Source organism: Capricornis sumatraensis, chromosome 14 (genome assembly GCF_032405125.1).
Source record: "Capricornis sumatraensis isolate serow.1 chromosome 14, serow.2, whole genome shotgun sequence".
Taxonomy (NCBI): domain Eukaryota; kingdom Metazoa; phylum Chordata; class Mammalia; order Artiodactyla; family Bovidae; genus Capricornis; species Capricornis sumatraensis.
Genome location: NC_091082.1, coordinates 26,917,909 through 26,935,459, shown reverse-complemented (window position 1 = coordinate 26,935,459; position 17,551 = coordinate 26,917,909). Strand labels below are relative to the sequence as shown.

Genomic DNA, 17,551 nt, shown 5'->3' with positions numbered 1-17,551 from the left:
TATCATGCTGAGATGAAGTTTCAACTACTGGTTCTGTCTCAGCAGTGTGATAGTTCTCTAATTTTATGAAATAATATGCAGAACTACCACAACTTAAATATGTATTCAGAACTTAATATATTCCCAAGAGGGAAAAATATTGGTAGGATGAATAGAATCAAAAATTAGTTCCAAAACTTATACCTCATAATGGAGCTCAAGGGATATATATTTGCAATTAAAAATAATTGAAGGCAGTACTGTAGCAGGTATGATAATGACACAGAGCAGAAACTATTCATTTATTAAAAACAAAAGCATTATCTACTATGTTCCAGGTTAGTGCTAGATCCTACTGTTACCATGTGCTTTTTCTTTCTGATTTTTAAAATTAATGGTAAAATGTATATACGAGCAATACATTCTCTAAAGTGCAATATTATGTTTTTAAATATGAGTGTTAAACACTCATATTTAACACTCACTTAAAAATGAGTGTTTTATGGGGGAAAATCAGTAGAGATGTTTTTCATTTTTAGTTAATTTTTCTTGAGAGACACAGAACCAAAAATAACAGTGACTTCAACAAAATTAAGTTTTTCTCTCTCTGGTAATAGATGTTCACAGTCAATGTAGGGAATGATATTAACAGTTATAGGGACCTACACTCTTAATCTTTTTGCTAGACAGGACTTTTACCTCAAGGTCCAAAATGGCTGCTGGAGCATCAGCCATCCAGTCTGATTTCTATCCAGCAGAAAGGAGGAATCATTGAAAGAGGATGTACACATTTACCTTAATGATATATTTCAGAAATTATTCCTCTACCTTTGATTACATTCTATGATTAGAACTTAGCCACATGGCTATATCTAGCTACACAGATTGCTGGGAAATTTCCTTATTCAAAGTGGCCATTTACCCAACTAAAAAAGGTCTTTTTATTTTACTAGGGAAAAAGAGAGTATGTAATGAGAGGGCATTTAGTGGTCTCTGCCACAATAGGCAAACATCAAAGGTAAATTTGAAAAATTCATTTTGATGATATTGTTAAAAGATGGATCACTTCTCAGCCTTTCAGCTAAGATCAGATGTAGTATGGGGACTTTCCAGGTGGTACAGTGGTAAAGAAGAAGGCTGTACCACCTGGAAAGCTCCCATACTACATTTGAATCTCCAGTGCAGGAGACACACAAGAGACTGAGTCTCAGTTGCTGGCTCAGGAGGATCCTCTGGAGTAGGAAATGGCAACTCGCTGCAGTATTCTTGCCTGAAAAGTTCCATGGACGGAAGAGCCTGGTAGGCTATGGTCCATGGGGTCGCAAAGAGTCAGATATGACTGGGTGACTGAGCACACGTTAAAATATGAATTTTGAGGAAGCCTTGGCCATTTTTATAGTACTCTATAAATTAATATTTCATATTTATAGTTTATTATAAACTATTTCTTTAAATGTAAATCTTAAAGGAAATTGGTCTGAAAGCATTTCACAGAACAAAAATATGGCTTATGACATAAATAGTAAAAATAGAAATGATGTCATGTTCCTGCTTAGCTAATGCAGAAGAATTTCATCAGGTAATGCAGTGTTGATGAGTTAATAGCTTTATCTAACTCTCCTGAATGTATAATGTGCCTGAACTCCTGGTACATTGTGAAAGCTTCAGAAGGGGCTTTCTACAAGTTATTCATTTTATTTTATGCAGTAAGAACTTACAGTGCAAGATTTGGATTTTTTTTTATGACATGCTGTACAATGGTTAAAAATGATGGTAATACATCAGTTTTGCTATAGAGGGATAATCAACTGTGGATGTTGGCCATAGTATCAGCTCAGTTCAGTCACTCAGTCATATCCAACTCTTTGCAACCCCAAGTACTGCGGTACACCAGGCTTCCCTGTTCATCACCAACTCCTGGAGCTTACTCAGACTCATGTCCTTCAAGTCGATGATGCCATCCAACCATCTCATCCTCTGTCGTCCCCTTCTCCTGCCTTTAATCTTTCCCAGCATCAGGGTCTTTTCAAATGAATCAGTTCTTCGCATCAGGTGGCCAAAATACTGGAGTTTCTACTTCAGCATCAGTCCTTCCAATGAATATTCAGGACTGATTTCCCTTAGGATGGACAGGTTGAATCTCCTTGCGGTCCAAGGGAATCTCAAGAGTCTCCTCCAACACCACAGTTCAAAAGCATCAATTCTTCGGCACTCACCTTTCTTTATAGTCCAACTCTCACACCCGTACATGACCACTGGAAAAACCATAGCTTTGACAAGACAGATCTTTGTTGGCAAAGTAATGTCTCTGCTTTTTAATATACTATCTAGATTGGTCATAACTTTCCTTCCAAAGAGCAAACTTCTTTTAATTTCATGGCTGCAGTCACCATCTGCAGTAATTTTGGAGCCCCTCAAAATAAAGTCTCTCACTGTTTCCATTGTTTCCTCATCTATTTGCCATGAAATGATGGGACCAGATGCAATGCTGTTAGTTTTCTGAATGTGGAGTTTTAAGCCAACAGTTTCACTCTCCTCTTTCACTTTCATTAAGAGGCTGTTTAGTTCTTCCTTGCCTTCTGCCGTAAGAATGGTGTCATCTGCATATCTGAGGTTATTGATATTTCTCCTGGCAATCTTGATTCCAGCTTGTGCTTCATCCGGCCCAGCCTTTCATCCAGCCTGGCCATAGTTTGCTGCTGCTGCTGCTGCTGCTAAGTCGCTTCAGTCATGTCCAACTCTGTGCGACCCCATAGACGGCAGCCCACCAGGCTCCCCAGTCCCTGGGATTCTCAAGGCAATAACACTGGAGTGGATTGCCATTTCCTTCTCCAATGCATGAAAGTGAAAAGTGAAAGTGAATATAATCCTCAAGATTACTGATCATATTTGATAAAGAAATAAGTTTTCTGTTTTCTAACTTTTATGACCATTTTATATTTGTACTGTATTTGGGATTAACTACAAACTTTATATATATATGTGTGTGTATATAATATTATGTGCAAATAACAGACAAATGTATACACCCTGATAATAGAGTTTCTTATGAATCAGTTGTGTTTTTTTAAGGGAACATTATAGGCATATACACTTGCTCACTTGGAGGGATAAGCATCCTACTTTCTGTTCATACACAGCATGTTTTAGTAATACTTTGAACCTATTGATGCATTTAAGGTATATTTAAATCAAATTCTTACTATACAGTATGCTATTATTTTTAGTAACATATCTTCAGCATGCCTTCTTTCTTCTTCCAGAACCGGGAGGGGAAGAATAATGATCTTGGCGTCAGAAGACATAGGTTCTGACCTTGAATCTGCTGCTGGACCTAAGTGACCTTTACACTGCCCAACAGCAGCCCCTCTGTACAGTCCCCTGTGTACAATGGCCTTATCCTATCAGAGGCTTTTACCAGGGAACCTAGGACACTGATCAGTAAGAGATGACTTTCCTTTCTCATTTATTCCTTTTCCTTCTGTCTCTTTGCCTGCCTTCCTGCTTAGCCAAGTCTGATATTTTCTTGGAGAGTTCTAATGATGTCAGTGTCAGTCCTTTATGTTAGACAAAGAGTTAAACTGAGTGGGTAACTTCAAACCAATTGCAGATTTAGAAGAGAAAAGACAGAGACTCTGCAGTTCTTAATATAAAGGCATTGATTAAAACTGTGACATTAGATGTAAGCCAATTGAGAGAATCTTAATAGGATAATGTTTTGAGATCAGTTAAAATCACTGTTTCAATCATTCCTGAAGACTGAGGTTAAACCCTATATTTTATTTTAAAAAATATAAAAATAAAGAAATTGTTTTCCTGTTCATAAGATTAAACTGTTTAGTCTTTGATCCAAGGTGCTCCCTACTAGAAGTTTTAAACAGAGTCAGAAAATCCATTTGCAGGAAATTAAATATGAAATGTTAGTTTTAGAATTTCCAAAGAGTTCCATTAGGTTTGGGGTAAACGCATTCACTCTACTACCTTTTGGATAAAATAAAAATTAACTTTAATTTTATAAATCTTCGAGATCCTTATTTTTATTTAAAATATTGTCCTAAACAAAACAACAAATGTCAATTTCCTACCAAAAGAAAGTGTTTCCAGATCTCCGTTAGACCATTAAATTTTCATCCAAATTTAACAAATTTAACAAATGTTCAGTTTCATAGGGTCATTGTGTCACAATGTCTGCGTTAGAACTTTATTTTCGAGGTTCCTTTAAGTGGGCAAAAAGCATGGCATGTTGGATTAATTTACTCTCTTTCATCCATCCACTGGTTTGGTTGGCAGCTCAAAACTAATTTTGGAGTGTAAGACACTTAAAAAAATTAGGATTTCTCAGCACTATAGCAAAATCTCAAGCCAGAAAAGTCCCCTTCTCTGCTACTTCCCTTCCCCTGGCTGGCTTTCTTTTAAAAGTGGGTTCTTCTACTGTGTCCCTAGGTAGCAGTCTCAACTCTGCCTGTGTGGGGTCCCTTACCAGATGGCCCTCTTAATAAATGCCTCGCTCTTCCCCACCCTCACCTTCTTGATCCAAATGTGAAATGCCAGCAAATAAATAAGAGCATTGTACTCTGATGAGTTCTCTTGAGATGGAGGAGAGCCCCGGGGAGGGAAAGCTAGAAATGGCTTTTCTTTTTGCTAGACGGCTCCTAATTACTTGGCCGGTAGGTAGAAGACACCATTTAGACAATAGAGACTTTCAAGGTAAAGAAAGAGAACAAATTCTCCATCTTATTCCAAATGCCTTTGCTAACAGGAAAAATGTGCTTGGATTGTTGGAGCCCATTTGAAATATTCCGCATGATCTTTGCCTGGGGTCCGCAGACTTTGGACTCTGGGTAGTGACGGCTGTGTGCACATTTCGCTGCCACACTCAGAGTGCAACGGAAATGAGTAGGTAATGAGAACAGAGCAGCCAGTTCTTTAATTGAATTAAAAGCTGGGTGACATCAGTGCAGACACCTGTCCAATTACAGACAGGCCAAGGTGTTTACCATTGCTGCACAAGCGATTCGAAGATGACAGAAATCTTTCCGCCCACAGATTAACATAATGATGGGGAACAGAGTACAGTGGATACAGGCCAAACACCTAGGTTGGCAGCTGAGGGGGGTTGCTGGGGGGTGGGGTGTCGGCTCTGGGATGTAAATAGAAACAGAGTCTCTTTTCTTCTCCAAACTGTGTTGGGCTTTGAAAAGGATGCCATTTTGCTTTACATCTCAGGCTTGGATTCCAGGCTGGCATTTATATTTGTCTGCATCGAGTCAGAGGAGTTAATCATAAAATCTTAACGTCAAAGCCTCTGCCGTTTTCCTGCTTCTCAGGATACAGAGTTTTATTAGAGGCACAAAAGCTTGCCCAGCTGGTGTCAGCTCCACAGTGATTTTCTCTTAGTCAGGCTGCCTTCAGTTTTGTATATTTCTTTTCTGCTCCTTTGAAACTTGAAGTTTGGGCACAGGAAACAAAGTGTTGGAAATATAATGTATGAGTCAAAAGAAACAGCATCTGTTCCTTCACGGGCACCTGGGAAAGGGTAGGATGGGAGTGGGCATCTCTTATAGTAAAGGAGACAGCTTTGAGCTAAGAAGATGAAAAGTCTTGATTTTTTTTTGTAAAACATCAAGGGTCCACCTTTGGTGAAACATTGCAATAACTGCTAGAAAAGAGGACAAGTAAGAAGTAAAAAGAGACACCCTCTGCATTTAGGAAGTTCCCCCAAATCATTGCAAGGGACTTCTAAATTGTTCTCCAGGAGAGGGGTTTTCTGCTCTGCTAGGTGGAAATCCTCAGAGCACACAGTCTCTGTCTCCACTTATATCAAGTTCCTGCCCCTGCTCTTTCAGCCAGGGCTTCCTGCACCCGCCGAGGTCCACAGGACTGTCATTCAAAGGGAATATACTTACTTAACTTCAAACTCCCTTGGTGTGGCCCGTCAGGAGTTCTCAATGTTAAGCATTAATGCAAAATGCATTATCGCTTAGCACTGAGTGTCCTGGCCCTGCTGGTGCCAATGGTTTTAATCCAGATACCAAGACTCCTGTGTTTCATGGGATCCTAACACTTTTAAGACATCAATAATGCTTCCTATATGCTTATGGAATGTTTTGTCAGCTCACCCTCTTCCATTATCAAAAGAGACTGGCAGGTTTCCTGATATAGTCGGGACCATTTTTGATTTCACAGAGTTTTGTGGCTGGAAAAGAATCTGAGAGGTCATCTGGCCTGCCTCCAGGTAGAAACAGTCTAAGATTCAAAGGGAAAAAAAGACTCCTCTGTGATGTCTGCTGGAGACAGAGGTTCATATCCAAACCAGTCTTAAAAGTTGTCATTGTCAAGATCTACTTCTTTATTTTTAACCCCCTAAGTGTCATCAAGGAGACTATCTCACCTTATTTTACTGGGTTTTCTGTGGACATAGAATATATGTCATATTTTTTCTCTCTAGGATTCTTTTATAAATATATCACTGTATAAATTTTTCAGGATTCTTTTAAATATGACACTGAAATATATTTTCAAGGATTTTCTTGTTGTCTCTTTGTTAACTAAATACCGTGTGCTTAATTTCTCAGTCACGTCTAGCTATTTGTGATCCCATGGACCATAGCCATCTAGGCTCCTCTGTCCGTGGGGGTTTTCCAGGAAAGAGTATTGGAGTGGGTTGCCGTACCCTCTTCCAGGGGATCTTCCCAACCCAGGGATCTAACCCAGGTCTACCACGTTACAGGCAGATTCTTTACTGACTGAGCCCCAGTGAAGCTTATAGATCTCCTATCATTTTGGACTGGGAGGTCTGGATCTGAAATTTATAAATGTCCTTGTCCACTTGGCATGTGTGCAAGCATTCTGCTCTATGTATTTAATCTATGTATTATTATTATCATTAGAGTTCTTCTAGTTCTAATATTTTCTTAGATTAGAAACTTTGTAAAGATCAGTTGTGTTCTATAGCACTTTTCCTAGAGGCATATAGGAGGGGAGTTGATAAATACTGTCACACGAGTGTATGTTCGTTGGTTCTTTGTCTAGTCACAACAAAGATTTGGAGTGATGGACATTAAAGCCCTCTCAGCATGTCATAGCTCTCAGGTCTTGGATAGACTATGTTATAGCTCTCAGGTCTCGAATGGACCATGTTATGGCTCTTAGGCAAATCAGTGTTACAGCTCTATTTTATTTAGAAGAGAGCAGGAAAATCCATCTTCGAGGTGTGAGGGCGCATTGATCCAAAGACATGAGGAGAAGAGCACCCCAGCATGCGGGAGAGAGGGAGGGAGAGCTAGGTTTGGCTCCTCTTTTTATATGTTTATCTCTCCCAGGGCCTGTCCTATGTAAATTGGACCAGCCAGGAGTGGTGTTTGTTTTACCTGAGGTCCTCACTCCGGTCCTTGGACCTTCTTTTGTTCTATTTTCATGGGCTTTTCCCTTCTTTGTCTTTTAGCCTCCACCATTTTGGACTCCTTTTCCCTATTCTACCTACCTAACAAATACCCTTATATGTGTGTGTGTGCATTTTAATTAATTTTTATTTGCATGTAGTTGATTTACAATGTTGTGTTAGTTTCTGCTGTACAGCAAAGTGAATCAGGTGCATACATGTATTATTCACTCATTTTTAGATTCTTTTCCCATGTAGGTCATTACTAGTATTAAGTAGAGTTTGTTTTCTACATTTGTGACTCTATTTCTGCTTTTTAAATAAGTTCATTTGTACCATATTTTAAAATCTCATATATAAGTGATACTATATGATATGTGTCTTTCTCTCTCTGACTTACTTTCATTCAGTATGGCAGACTCTAGGTCTGCCCATATCACTACAAATGGCATTATTTCATTCTTTATATGGCTCTGTCCCTTGGACTGCAAGGAGATCCAACCAGTCCATTCTAGGGGAGATCAGTCCTGGGTATTCTTTGGAAGGAATGATGCTAAAGCTGAAACTCCAGTAGTTTGGCCACCTCAGGCGAAGAGTTGACTCATTGGAAAAGACTCTGATGCTGGGAGGGATTGGGTGCAGGAGGAAGAGGGGACGACAGAGGATGAGATGGCTTGATGGCATCACTGACTTGATGGACGTGAGTTTGAGTGAACTCAGGGAGTTGGTGATGGACAGGGAGGCCTGGCATACTGTGATTCATGGGGTCGCAAAGAGTCGGACACAACCGAGTGACTGAACTGAACTGAACTGAATATAAGTAACTTTTGATGATAATACTTTGTTGCAGCAGTACTGCTTTTTTTTCTGGGGAGTATATAATCTAAGGATGATTCTGGCATTTAAAGGAATGGCATTTGGCTAATCACTTTGGTCTCTAGGGATATGTCTAAGAAAGGCTACCTTGACTAGTCTTGGATAGATTATCTTTATTCTTTGGTAATAGCAGAGGTTTTTATAATCATCAACTTTAATCAATCCTGATAAACTCTCCATACTAAGAAACAGAATATAGAGACCACATGCCCCAACAAGAGGATGACTTTGTCATTATTCTGATTTAGAAAAAACCACTTGGCTAACCAGCCCCTTCTCCTACCCCAGCCTAATTGTAATCTGACAAGAGAGAAAATGCTCAATCATTGTATTGCTCTTCTTACTGAAATGGATAATGCTAACCTGTATTTAGGGGAAATTATTCCAATGGTCTGACAAACTTTGTCACCGAGACACAACATTATAATCAAGATCCCCACTGCAAATAGGAAAGAAACACCACCTTAGCCTCTCAAAGTACGGCATGTTTTTTTGAAAGTGATTTACAAGCCACAGCTACCTGTGATTTGAAGTTGGCAAAAGCCAAAACATCAGCTTTCTTCTTCTCTGTTTTCTATTTTGCAGCTCTCATTTCTCAGTGTTTGTTATTGTTTCACCTGCCTTGAGATAGGAAACGTGAGCACTTTGATAAATGGCTTGAAAGATGATCTAGTTTCTCTCCAGCATCTTTCTTTAAGAATCCTGGGACTTTTCTATGAAATACAATTTGGTAAACTTCTCTACCAAAGCAAAAAGCTGAAAATGCAAGTTTTTTTGAGAGAAGTATTGCCTGTCTTTTAAGGTCCTAAAGTTTTAAGGGAGAAGAAATTAGCAAAGGAATTTCATGGTACACATATACACACAAAAGAATTCCTTTAGTAAAGGCAAGAAAGACTGAATAAAGCATTGAAGACCATATAGTGAATGCAAACTTAGTATCTGCTTTGACATGCTCTTTCTTAAAGTCTCCACTAATACCTTTCGTGTTAAGTTGATATAACAGTCACAGTTCCAACACTGCACTGCAGCTATGATTTGAAAAGAAATAATATCTCAGGGTAAGTATTTTGCAATATAAGGGAGCTGTTTTTTATGTTTCCCAATTATAATATTATCTAGATGAATGACACAATGTCATACTAAAGATTTCAGAGTACCAAACTGTATGCAACTACAGTGTCTTTTGGAACACAATATACCTTTGCCCCAGCTAAGTTAGGGCCACCTGTGAGAGGCAGTGCAACCTAGGTTGTGCAGTGATGACCAGGAGAAACTAATCTCATGTCATAAAGCATTTTCTTGTTCACTATAGTATTAAAACTTTCACTTTCTGGGGCTGATTCATTTCTTGTTAGTATTCATTTCAGTTCAGTTCAGTTCAGTCGCTCAGTTGTGTCCAACTCTTTGCGACCCCATGAATCACAGCATGCCAGGCCTTCCTGTCCATCACCAACTCCCTGAGTTCACTCAAACTCACGTCCATTGAGTGGGTGATGCCATCCAGCCATCTCATCCTCTGTCGTCCCCTTTTCCTCCTGCCCCCAATCCCTCCCAGCATCAGTCTTTTCCAATAAGTCAGCTCTTCACATGAGGTGGCCAAAGTACTGGAGTTTCAGCTTTAGCATCATTCCTCCCAAAGAACACCCAGGGCTGATCTCCTTTAGAATGGACTGGTTGGAGTTAGTATGGCATTATACTAATTCAGATGAGCAATTTATCTTATTTATACTTGCAATAGATTTGAACTTGGCAATAGCAAAGATGAGACAAATACCAAAGATTTTCAAAGGATAAAATGGCTAGGATTTGTCTTACAAGGATACCTTAATTTTTGATCAGGATTTACAGTTGATGATGGAGGTATTAAGAGTAGGGAAAATGGTAATACTGTATATATTGTTGTCCCAATCTCCTAATTTATTCCTCCCCTGCTTTTTCACCTTTGGTATCTGTGCAGTTGTTTTCTAAATCTGTGATTCTGTTTTGTAAATAAGTTCATTTATACCATTTTTTTTTAAGATTGCATGTCTGAGTGATACTATATGTTATTTGTCTTTCTCTGTCTAACTTCATGTAGTATAATAATCTCTAGACCCATCCATGGTTAACATATACATAGTATTATATATAAAATAAGTAATAAGGACTTACCATATTACACAGGGAACTCTACTCAATATTGTGTAATAAACTATATGGGAAAAGAATCTAAAAAAGAGTGGATAAATGTATATGTATAAATGATTTACTTTGCTGTACACCTGAAATTAACAAAACATTGTAAGTCAACTATACTCCAATAAAAATATTTTTAAAAAAGAAATGTGAAAGATGAAGCTTGCAAATAGTTTTGCTTATCGGGTCTGGATTGGGGCAGGTTGAGAGTGAAATGTTATTCATATTTGAATATCTAGGTAGGATATGTGTCTTGTGAGCAGAAATGAAGAACTAGAGCTTGGAGGAGAGATATGAAGTCTACAGATATAGCTGCAACATGAGGCTTAATGAACTAATAAAGGCAGGTGTTCAGAAGAAGAGAGAGGTCTACGCACCCAATTTTGAAAAAGAATAAAAAAGCTATCTAAGGGACTGTGAAAGGAAGATGAGCTGGCCAAAGAAAGCAAGGAGCATTAATTTAGAACTCTTTGGAAAGAATTCAGTGGCTGAGAGGGCAGCTGAGGGAGACGAAGTCCAATAAGTAGACTCAGGATCGAATAAGGATAGAAGAAGAGTTACTTGGTCTAGTGCGCAAGGGATCACTAGTGACCTTTAAAAAGTGGGAAGTCAAGAAATACCTGGACTAACAGTCAAATTTACCTTGGAGTACAGAATGTAGAGGGTAAAGGCTAATAGAGTTTTGCCAACAGAATGCACTAGGCATAGCAAACACAAGAGAAGACTCTACACATGGACATCACCAGATGGTCAATAACGAAATTAGATTGATTATATTCTTTGCAGCCAAAGATGGAGAAGCTGTGTACAGTAAGAAAAAACAAGACCAGAAGCTGACTGTGGCTCAGATCATGAACTCCTTATTGCCAAATTCAGACTTAAAGTAAGTAGGGAAAACCATTAAACCGTTCAGGTATGACCTAAATTAAATCCCTTATGACTATACAATAGACGTGACAAATAGATTCACAGGATTAGATCTGATAGACAGAGTGCCTGAAGAACTATGGATGGAGGTTCGTGACATTGTACAGGAGGCGGTGATCAAGACCATCCTCAAGAAAAAGAAATGCAAAATGGCAAAATGGTTGTCTGAAGAGGCCTTACAAATAGCTGTGAAAAGAAAGGAAGCAAAAAGCAAAGGAGAAAAGGAAAGATATACCCATTTGAATGGAGAGTTCCAAAGAATAGCAAGGAGAGCTAAGAAAGCCTTCCTCAGTGATCAGTGCAAAGAAATGGAGGAAAAGAATAGAATGGGAAAGACTAGAGATCTCTCCAAGAAAATTAGAGACACCAAAGGAGAATTTCATGCAAATATGGGCAAAATAAAGGACAGAAATGGTATGGACCTAATAGAAGCAGAAGATATTAAGAAGAGGTGGCAAGAACACACAGAAGAACTATACGAAAGGATCTTCAAGACCCAGATAATCACGATGGTGTGATCACTCAACTAGAGCCAGACATTCTGGAATGTGAAGTCAAGTGGACCTTAGGAAGCATCACTGCAAACAAAGCTAGTGAAGGTGATGGAATTCCAGCTGAGCTATTTCAAATCCTAAAAGATGATGCTGTGAAAGTGCTGCACTCAATATGCCAGCAAATTAGGAAGACTCAGCAGTGGCCACAGGACTGGAAAGGTCAGTTTTCATTCCAGTCCCAAAGAAAGACAATGTCAAAGAATGCTCAAACTACCACACAATTCCACTCATCTCACATGCTACTAAAGTAATGCTAAAAATTCTCCAAGCCAGGCTTCAACAATACATGTACCATGAACTTCCAGATGTTCAAACTGGATTTTGAAAAGGCAGAGGAACCAGAGATCAAATTGCCAACATCTGTTCGATCATCAAAAAGCAAGAAAGTTCCAGAAAAACATCTCCTTCTGCCTTATTGACTATGCCAAAGACTTTGACTATGTGGATCACAACAAACTGTGGAAAATTCTGAAAGAGAAGGGAATACCAGACCACCTGACCTGCCTCCTGAGAAATCTGTATGCAGGTCAGGAAGCAACAGTTAGAACTGGACATGGAACAACAGACTGGTTCCAAGTCAGGATAGGAGTACATCAAGGCTGTATACTGTCACCTGCTTATTTAACTTCTATGCAAAGCACATCATGAGAAACGCTGCACTGGAGGAAGCACAAGCTGGAATCAAGATTGCCAGGAGAAATATCAATAACCTCAGATATGTAGATTATACCACACTTATAGCAGAAAGTGAAGAGGAACTTCCCTTGGACTGCAAGGAGATCCAACCAGTCCATCCTAAAGCCTCTTGATGAAAGTGAAAGAGGAGAGTGAAAAAGTTGGCTTAAAACTCAACATTCAGAAAACTAACTGTATGGCATCTTGTACCATCACTTCATGTCAAATAGATGGGGAAACAGTGGAAACAGTAACAGATTTTATTTTGAGGAGCTTCAAAATTACAGCAAACGCTGACTGCCATGAAATTAAAGATGCTTGCTCCTTGGAAGAAAAGTTATGACCAACCTGGACAGCATATTAAAAAGCAGAGACATTACTTTGCCAACAAAGGTCTGTCTAGTCAAAGCTATGGTTTTCCAGTAGTCATGTATGAATGTGAGAGTTGTACTATAAAAAACACTGAGCACCAAAGAATTGATGCTTTTGAACTGTGGTGTTGGAGAAGACTCTTGAGATTCCCTTGGACTGCAAGGAGATCCAACCAGTCCATCCTAAAGGAAATCAGTCCTGAATACTCATTGGAAGGACTCATGCTGATACTGAAACTCTAATACTTTGGCCTCCTGATGCATAGAACTGATTAGTTTGAAAAGACCCCAATGCTGGGAAAGATTGAAGGTGGGAGGAAAAGGGGATGATAGAGGATGAGATGGTTGAATGACATCACTGACTCAATGATCTTGAGTTTGAATAATCTCTGGGAGTTGGTGATGGACAGGGAAGCCTGGTGTGCTGTAATCCATTGGGTTACAGAGAGTTGGACACAACTGAGGACTGAACTGAACTGAACTGAAAGTGAAGTGAAGTCGCTCAGTCGTATCTGACTCTTTGTGACCCCATGGACTGTAGCCTACCAGGCTCCTCCCTCCATGGGATTCTCCAGGCAAGAATACTGGAGTGGGGTTCCACTTCCTTCTCCAGGGGATCTTCCTGACCCAGGGATTGAACCCTGGTCTCCCGCATTCCAGACAGACGCTTTAACCTGTGAGCCACCAGGGAAGGAGAATTGAACTGAGTGATCTTTAAAAGATAAAAATCAATGTTTAATAGCAGCATGCAGGCAGAAACTGGATCACAGTGACAACATAGCTCTGGCTGCCATGGCACTGTGCTAGAGTTCTGTCCTCCGACGTCTCAGTATTGAGAACATTATATTCCTAAGCTTATTTAATCCTGATAGTAACAGTTTGAGATTAATATTGTTCTATCCCCATCTCATAGCCCCACGATACTGTATTATTCCTGTGAGACCTCTCCTCCAAGACAGGTGCTGTTATTATTTATCTGCAGTGCCTTAGAAGACTAAGGCACAGAAATCTGATCAACCTGCCCAAACCCATACCGTAAACCAGTAGTAGAATTGGCATCTGGACCCAAGCAGTCTTTCCCGAGCATCATTGCTCTTAATTCCCAAATCCCTACATGTTGAAGATGCAGATGTATGCTGGAAGCCTTCCTTTAAGATTTTTGGAGGAAGAGAGATAATCCCTGTTTAAAAAGTGAGTTTAGAGTGTGGGTCATGATCTGGGAGATTCAAGAAGAAATGACAGCCGCAGTGGCAGGAGTGAGGGACAGCAGAGACAGCGCGAAGGTGTTTTGAAATCAGAGCTGCCTTTGGCATGAGATGGTCACACGTGTTGTGTGTCACTTTGTTGGCTTGTTGACTTCTTTGGCCCTGGGCGAGCATGGTGGTGCCAGGTGCAGCTGAGAGGGTTGCATGGCCCAGCAGGATGCTTGGGGAGCTGCTAGATTCAAGACTTACAGGCAACACTGGGGACCCAGGGCCAGTGTGAAGGGCCGGAGCAAACAGTGACTGTGGTCTTTACTTCATCCTGGTCTTTGCTCTTTTAATTTGTTAATCCTTTCTATCAGGGAAAGGGAATAGGCAAACATGCATTTTAAAATTTGTTGTTGAATGATGAAAGCTGTCTGTCACATTAAAAGAATCAAAGTTTACTCAATGGAAGGATACCATGAGTAGACCATCTTTTTGTAAGAATGATGACAATCCGTGTGATTGGGGATAAAAACAGCTCTAAAAGCCACAACAAAAACATGGGTGAGCAAATACACAAATGATAGTTTTGATACTTCTTTAATTCAGGGGATTAACTAAATAAAGAGCTTCTGTCTTAGTTACAAACACCAGTAAACAAAATGTGCTTTCATTTCTGCAGGCACCTTTAATTGCCAAACAAATCTTACATATCCACCACCAAATCAGGTTAATTCAACACTTCTGTGGGCAATGCTTCTGTTTAAGGCAGGTGTCTTAATTAAATAAACTAATAATTTTGCAAGGAGAAGTACAAAAGCATAATTATCTAATTGGCTAATTGTTCAACTGTGTTGATTTGCATATTCGTTTTAGCTGCAACATGAATAAATAGTTTGTATACATGTATCCTACTGTTAAAATAATGAAATCACTCTTGGGAGTAGCATCTCCTAACATGTGTTAATAGATGTCACTTAAGATGGAATCTCTAGCTAAACACGGTTGAAAAATGTGAGGTAAAAGAAAATGAAGTAGTTTTGTTTCTCCAGGAGAACTAGGATCCAGAATGGGATGGTGGCTGTCTTTACTATCAGATACACTGAGTTCTGCTCTATGAGCTGTGTGTGGAACTCCCCAGTTTTTCAGGAGAAACATCTCAGGGCATTCGTGTCCTGAGAGGCACGATGGGGAAAATGCTATTTAAAACTGTCTTAACAAGAAGTCAGTCTCACAATTTTTTCTCACCAGTCGCTGCATTCTACAATCAACACATGGGCAGGGAAAGGGATTTAAGAAGCATATGTTTTTGTTTTTTATCCTCTGTGTCTCTACCTTTTTATCTCACATGTATACACACACACAATACTCTTCATGGCTTATGGTAAATATGCAAACCTCTCTTTGTCCCCTTTTATTACAGGCATATTGACAGGCTTGCTACCCTTCAAAAACTATGCAGTAACCCTAGCTGCTTGCACTTTGGCTGGCTGTACCGAGAGCTTGCATGCATTGAACATCTCTACTCCACAAGAAGGTAAAGTAATTTCAAAGGTCTTGACTTCCACATTTCAGTCATGAATAATAAAATAGGAGAAGAGCTAAATACTGCAAGGCCATTTGCTAGAAAACCCCAACCTAATTTGATGACAAAGTGCATTGCCAGGCCATAATTGCTCCATTTTTTGGGGGGGTGCGAAAATGAATCAAACTCCATACCCTTTAATGACATGCATCTTTAATAGCGGTAATGCAGATTAATGGGCTTTTTAATTGCTGTTACATTGTTCATGCAAGAGCCTTGTCATTAATATGAAGCATCTGAAAGATTAATGAAAGCTTCCTCATTTTACTATGGCTCAGAAGTAAATCTAGAGACAGTCCGACTAAAAAGAATTGATTGTATGGCACAGTATGAAATTGAGAATCAAACGGTTGATTTCCATGGTCTCTTTTAACTGCTAAACACCAGCACGGGTAACAATTATTTCAGTGTGATGGAACCTCCAAACGCCAATCGAGGCATTATTAATCATGGCCTGGCTCCTTCTGATTCAAGTCTCACTTTTGTTGTATGTGGAGCTTGCAAACTGTTGGCATAAATTAATGTTTCAGAAAGCTTACATTAGGAAGGCAGTGGGAAAGAGAAAATATTTTAGCACTCCAAAGTGAAAGCTTTGCTCAAGCATCAGAACACATCTCTTCAAGAAATAACAGCTCTCAAAACATTTAAAGCATTGTTACTTCGTATTTCTCTCTCCAAGATAAGACGGGTTACACATTTCTCTGACTGTCTAGCTGTAAAGTTATTCAGGAGATTTAAAAGGTTGATCTTTAGGGGAAAAGAGTCCCCAGTCTCTCTCTATTTCAGTATCCACCCATTCCCTTTCCCACCTTCTCATCCCCCCTACCCCATCCCACCTCTTTTAATTCCTTAAAGTTAAGAACCAGTCACAGAGAAGATGTGTAAAGAAAGACAGTGGTCCATCTGATACAACCAGGACAGAAGACAGAAGTCTGTAAAACCCTTCTTGTGACCCTTTGTTCTTCATGCCTTGCACCTGACCTCACCAGAACCCTCTCACCTGGACTATAGCATTGGTGACCCATGTTCTATATTTTCTCAACATGCACTCCATCTGGTCTACCAATGCTAGCACTTTTTCTTAATGTCTTTGTTTCTGCTGAGGCACATATAATCAGCCCCTTTTCTAATTTTCTACCAACTCCAATATGGCACAGATCATCCTATATCTCACTGTTTTCTCATCATCCACTATACTCACTGACCAGGTTTTACCTGAAAGAAAGAAAGAAAGAAAGAAAGAAAGTGAAGTCGCTCAGTCGTGTCTTTGAGACCCCATGGACAGCGGCCTGCACCAGGCTCCTCTGTCCATGGGAATTTCTAGGCAAGAGTACTGGAGTGGGTTGCCATTTCCTTCTCCTTGTACCCTCCAAATCTACTTCACAACTTAATCCCAGAGGGATTCCTACTCCTCCAGTTCACCATTTCCTTCTTGTTATTTCCCAATTTCTAGATTTTTCTTAAATTTATTACCAACTTACCAAGCTATAGGTTATGGTTATGATCATTTTCTAAAAGTTTTTTTTTGTTTTGTTTCTGAGATTCCAATTTATTGGGAATGGACAGACACCCTTTATTAAAAAAAAAACTCACAATATAGTTTTCATGTATAATAAATTTAATTTATGCTGTGTTTTATTTTTATGGCTGCTAATAGGTTTTTTATATCAATTATGGGCCACTTAGCATTGTTCACATTAGATCAAAAGCTCCTCAAGGGCAGGGATTCTGTTTAGTTTGCTTTGAAAGGCATAGCCCCAAGTAAAGATTATGGGTTAATAATACTATTGATGAAGTAACACAAGCATCAGTCAAGTAAATTAATATAAAATACAAATACT

General features: G+C 39.4%; 1 protein-coding gene across 1 annotated transcript in view; it reads left to right on the top strand.

Moving 5' to 3' along the window:
- USH2A (usherin) overlaps window positions 1–17,551 on the top strand; it is a 930,103-nt gene that overhangs the window by 428,987 nt on the left and 483,565 nt on the right. The window contains exon 30 of the mRNA XM_068986285.1: window positions 15,549–15,662. Within this exon, the coding sequence (XP_068842386.1) occupies window positions 15,549–15,662 (114 nt within the window). The remainder of the gene's footprint in view (window positions 1–15,548; window positions 15,663–17,551) is intronic.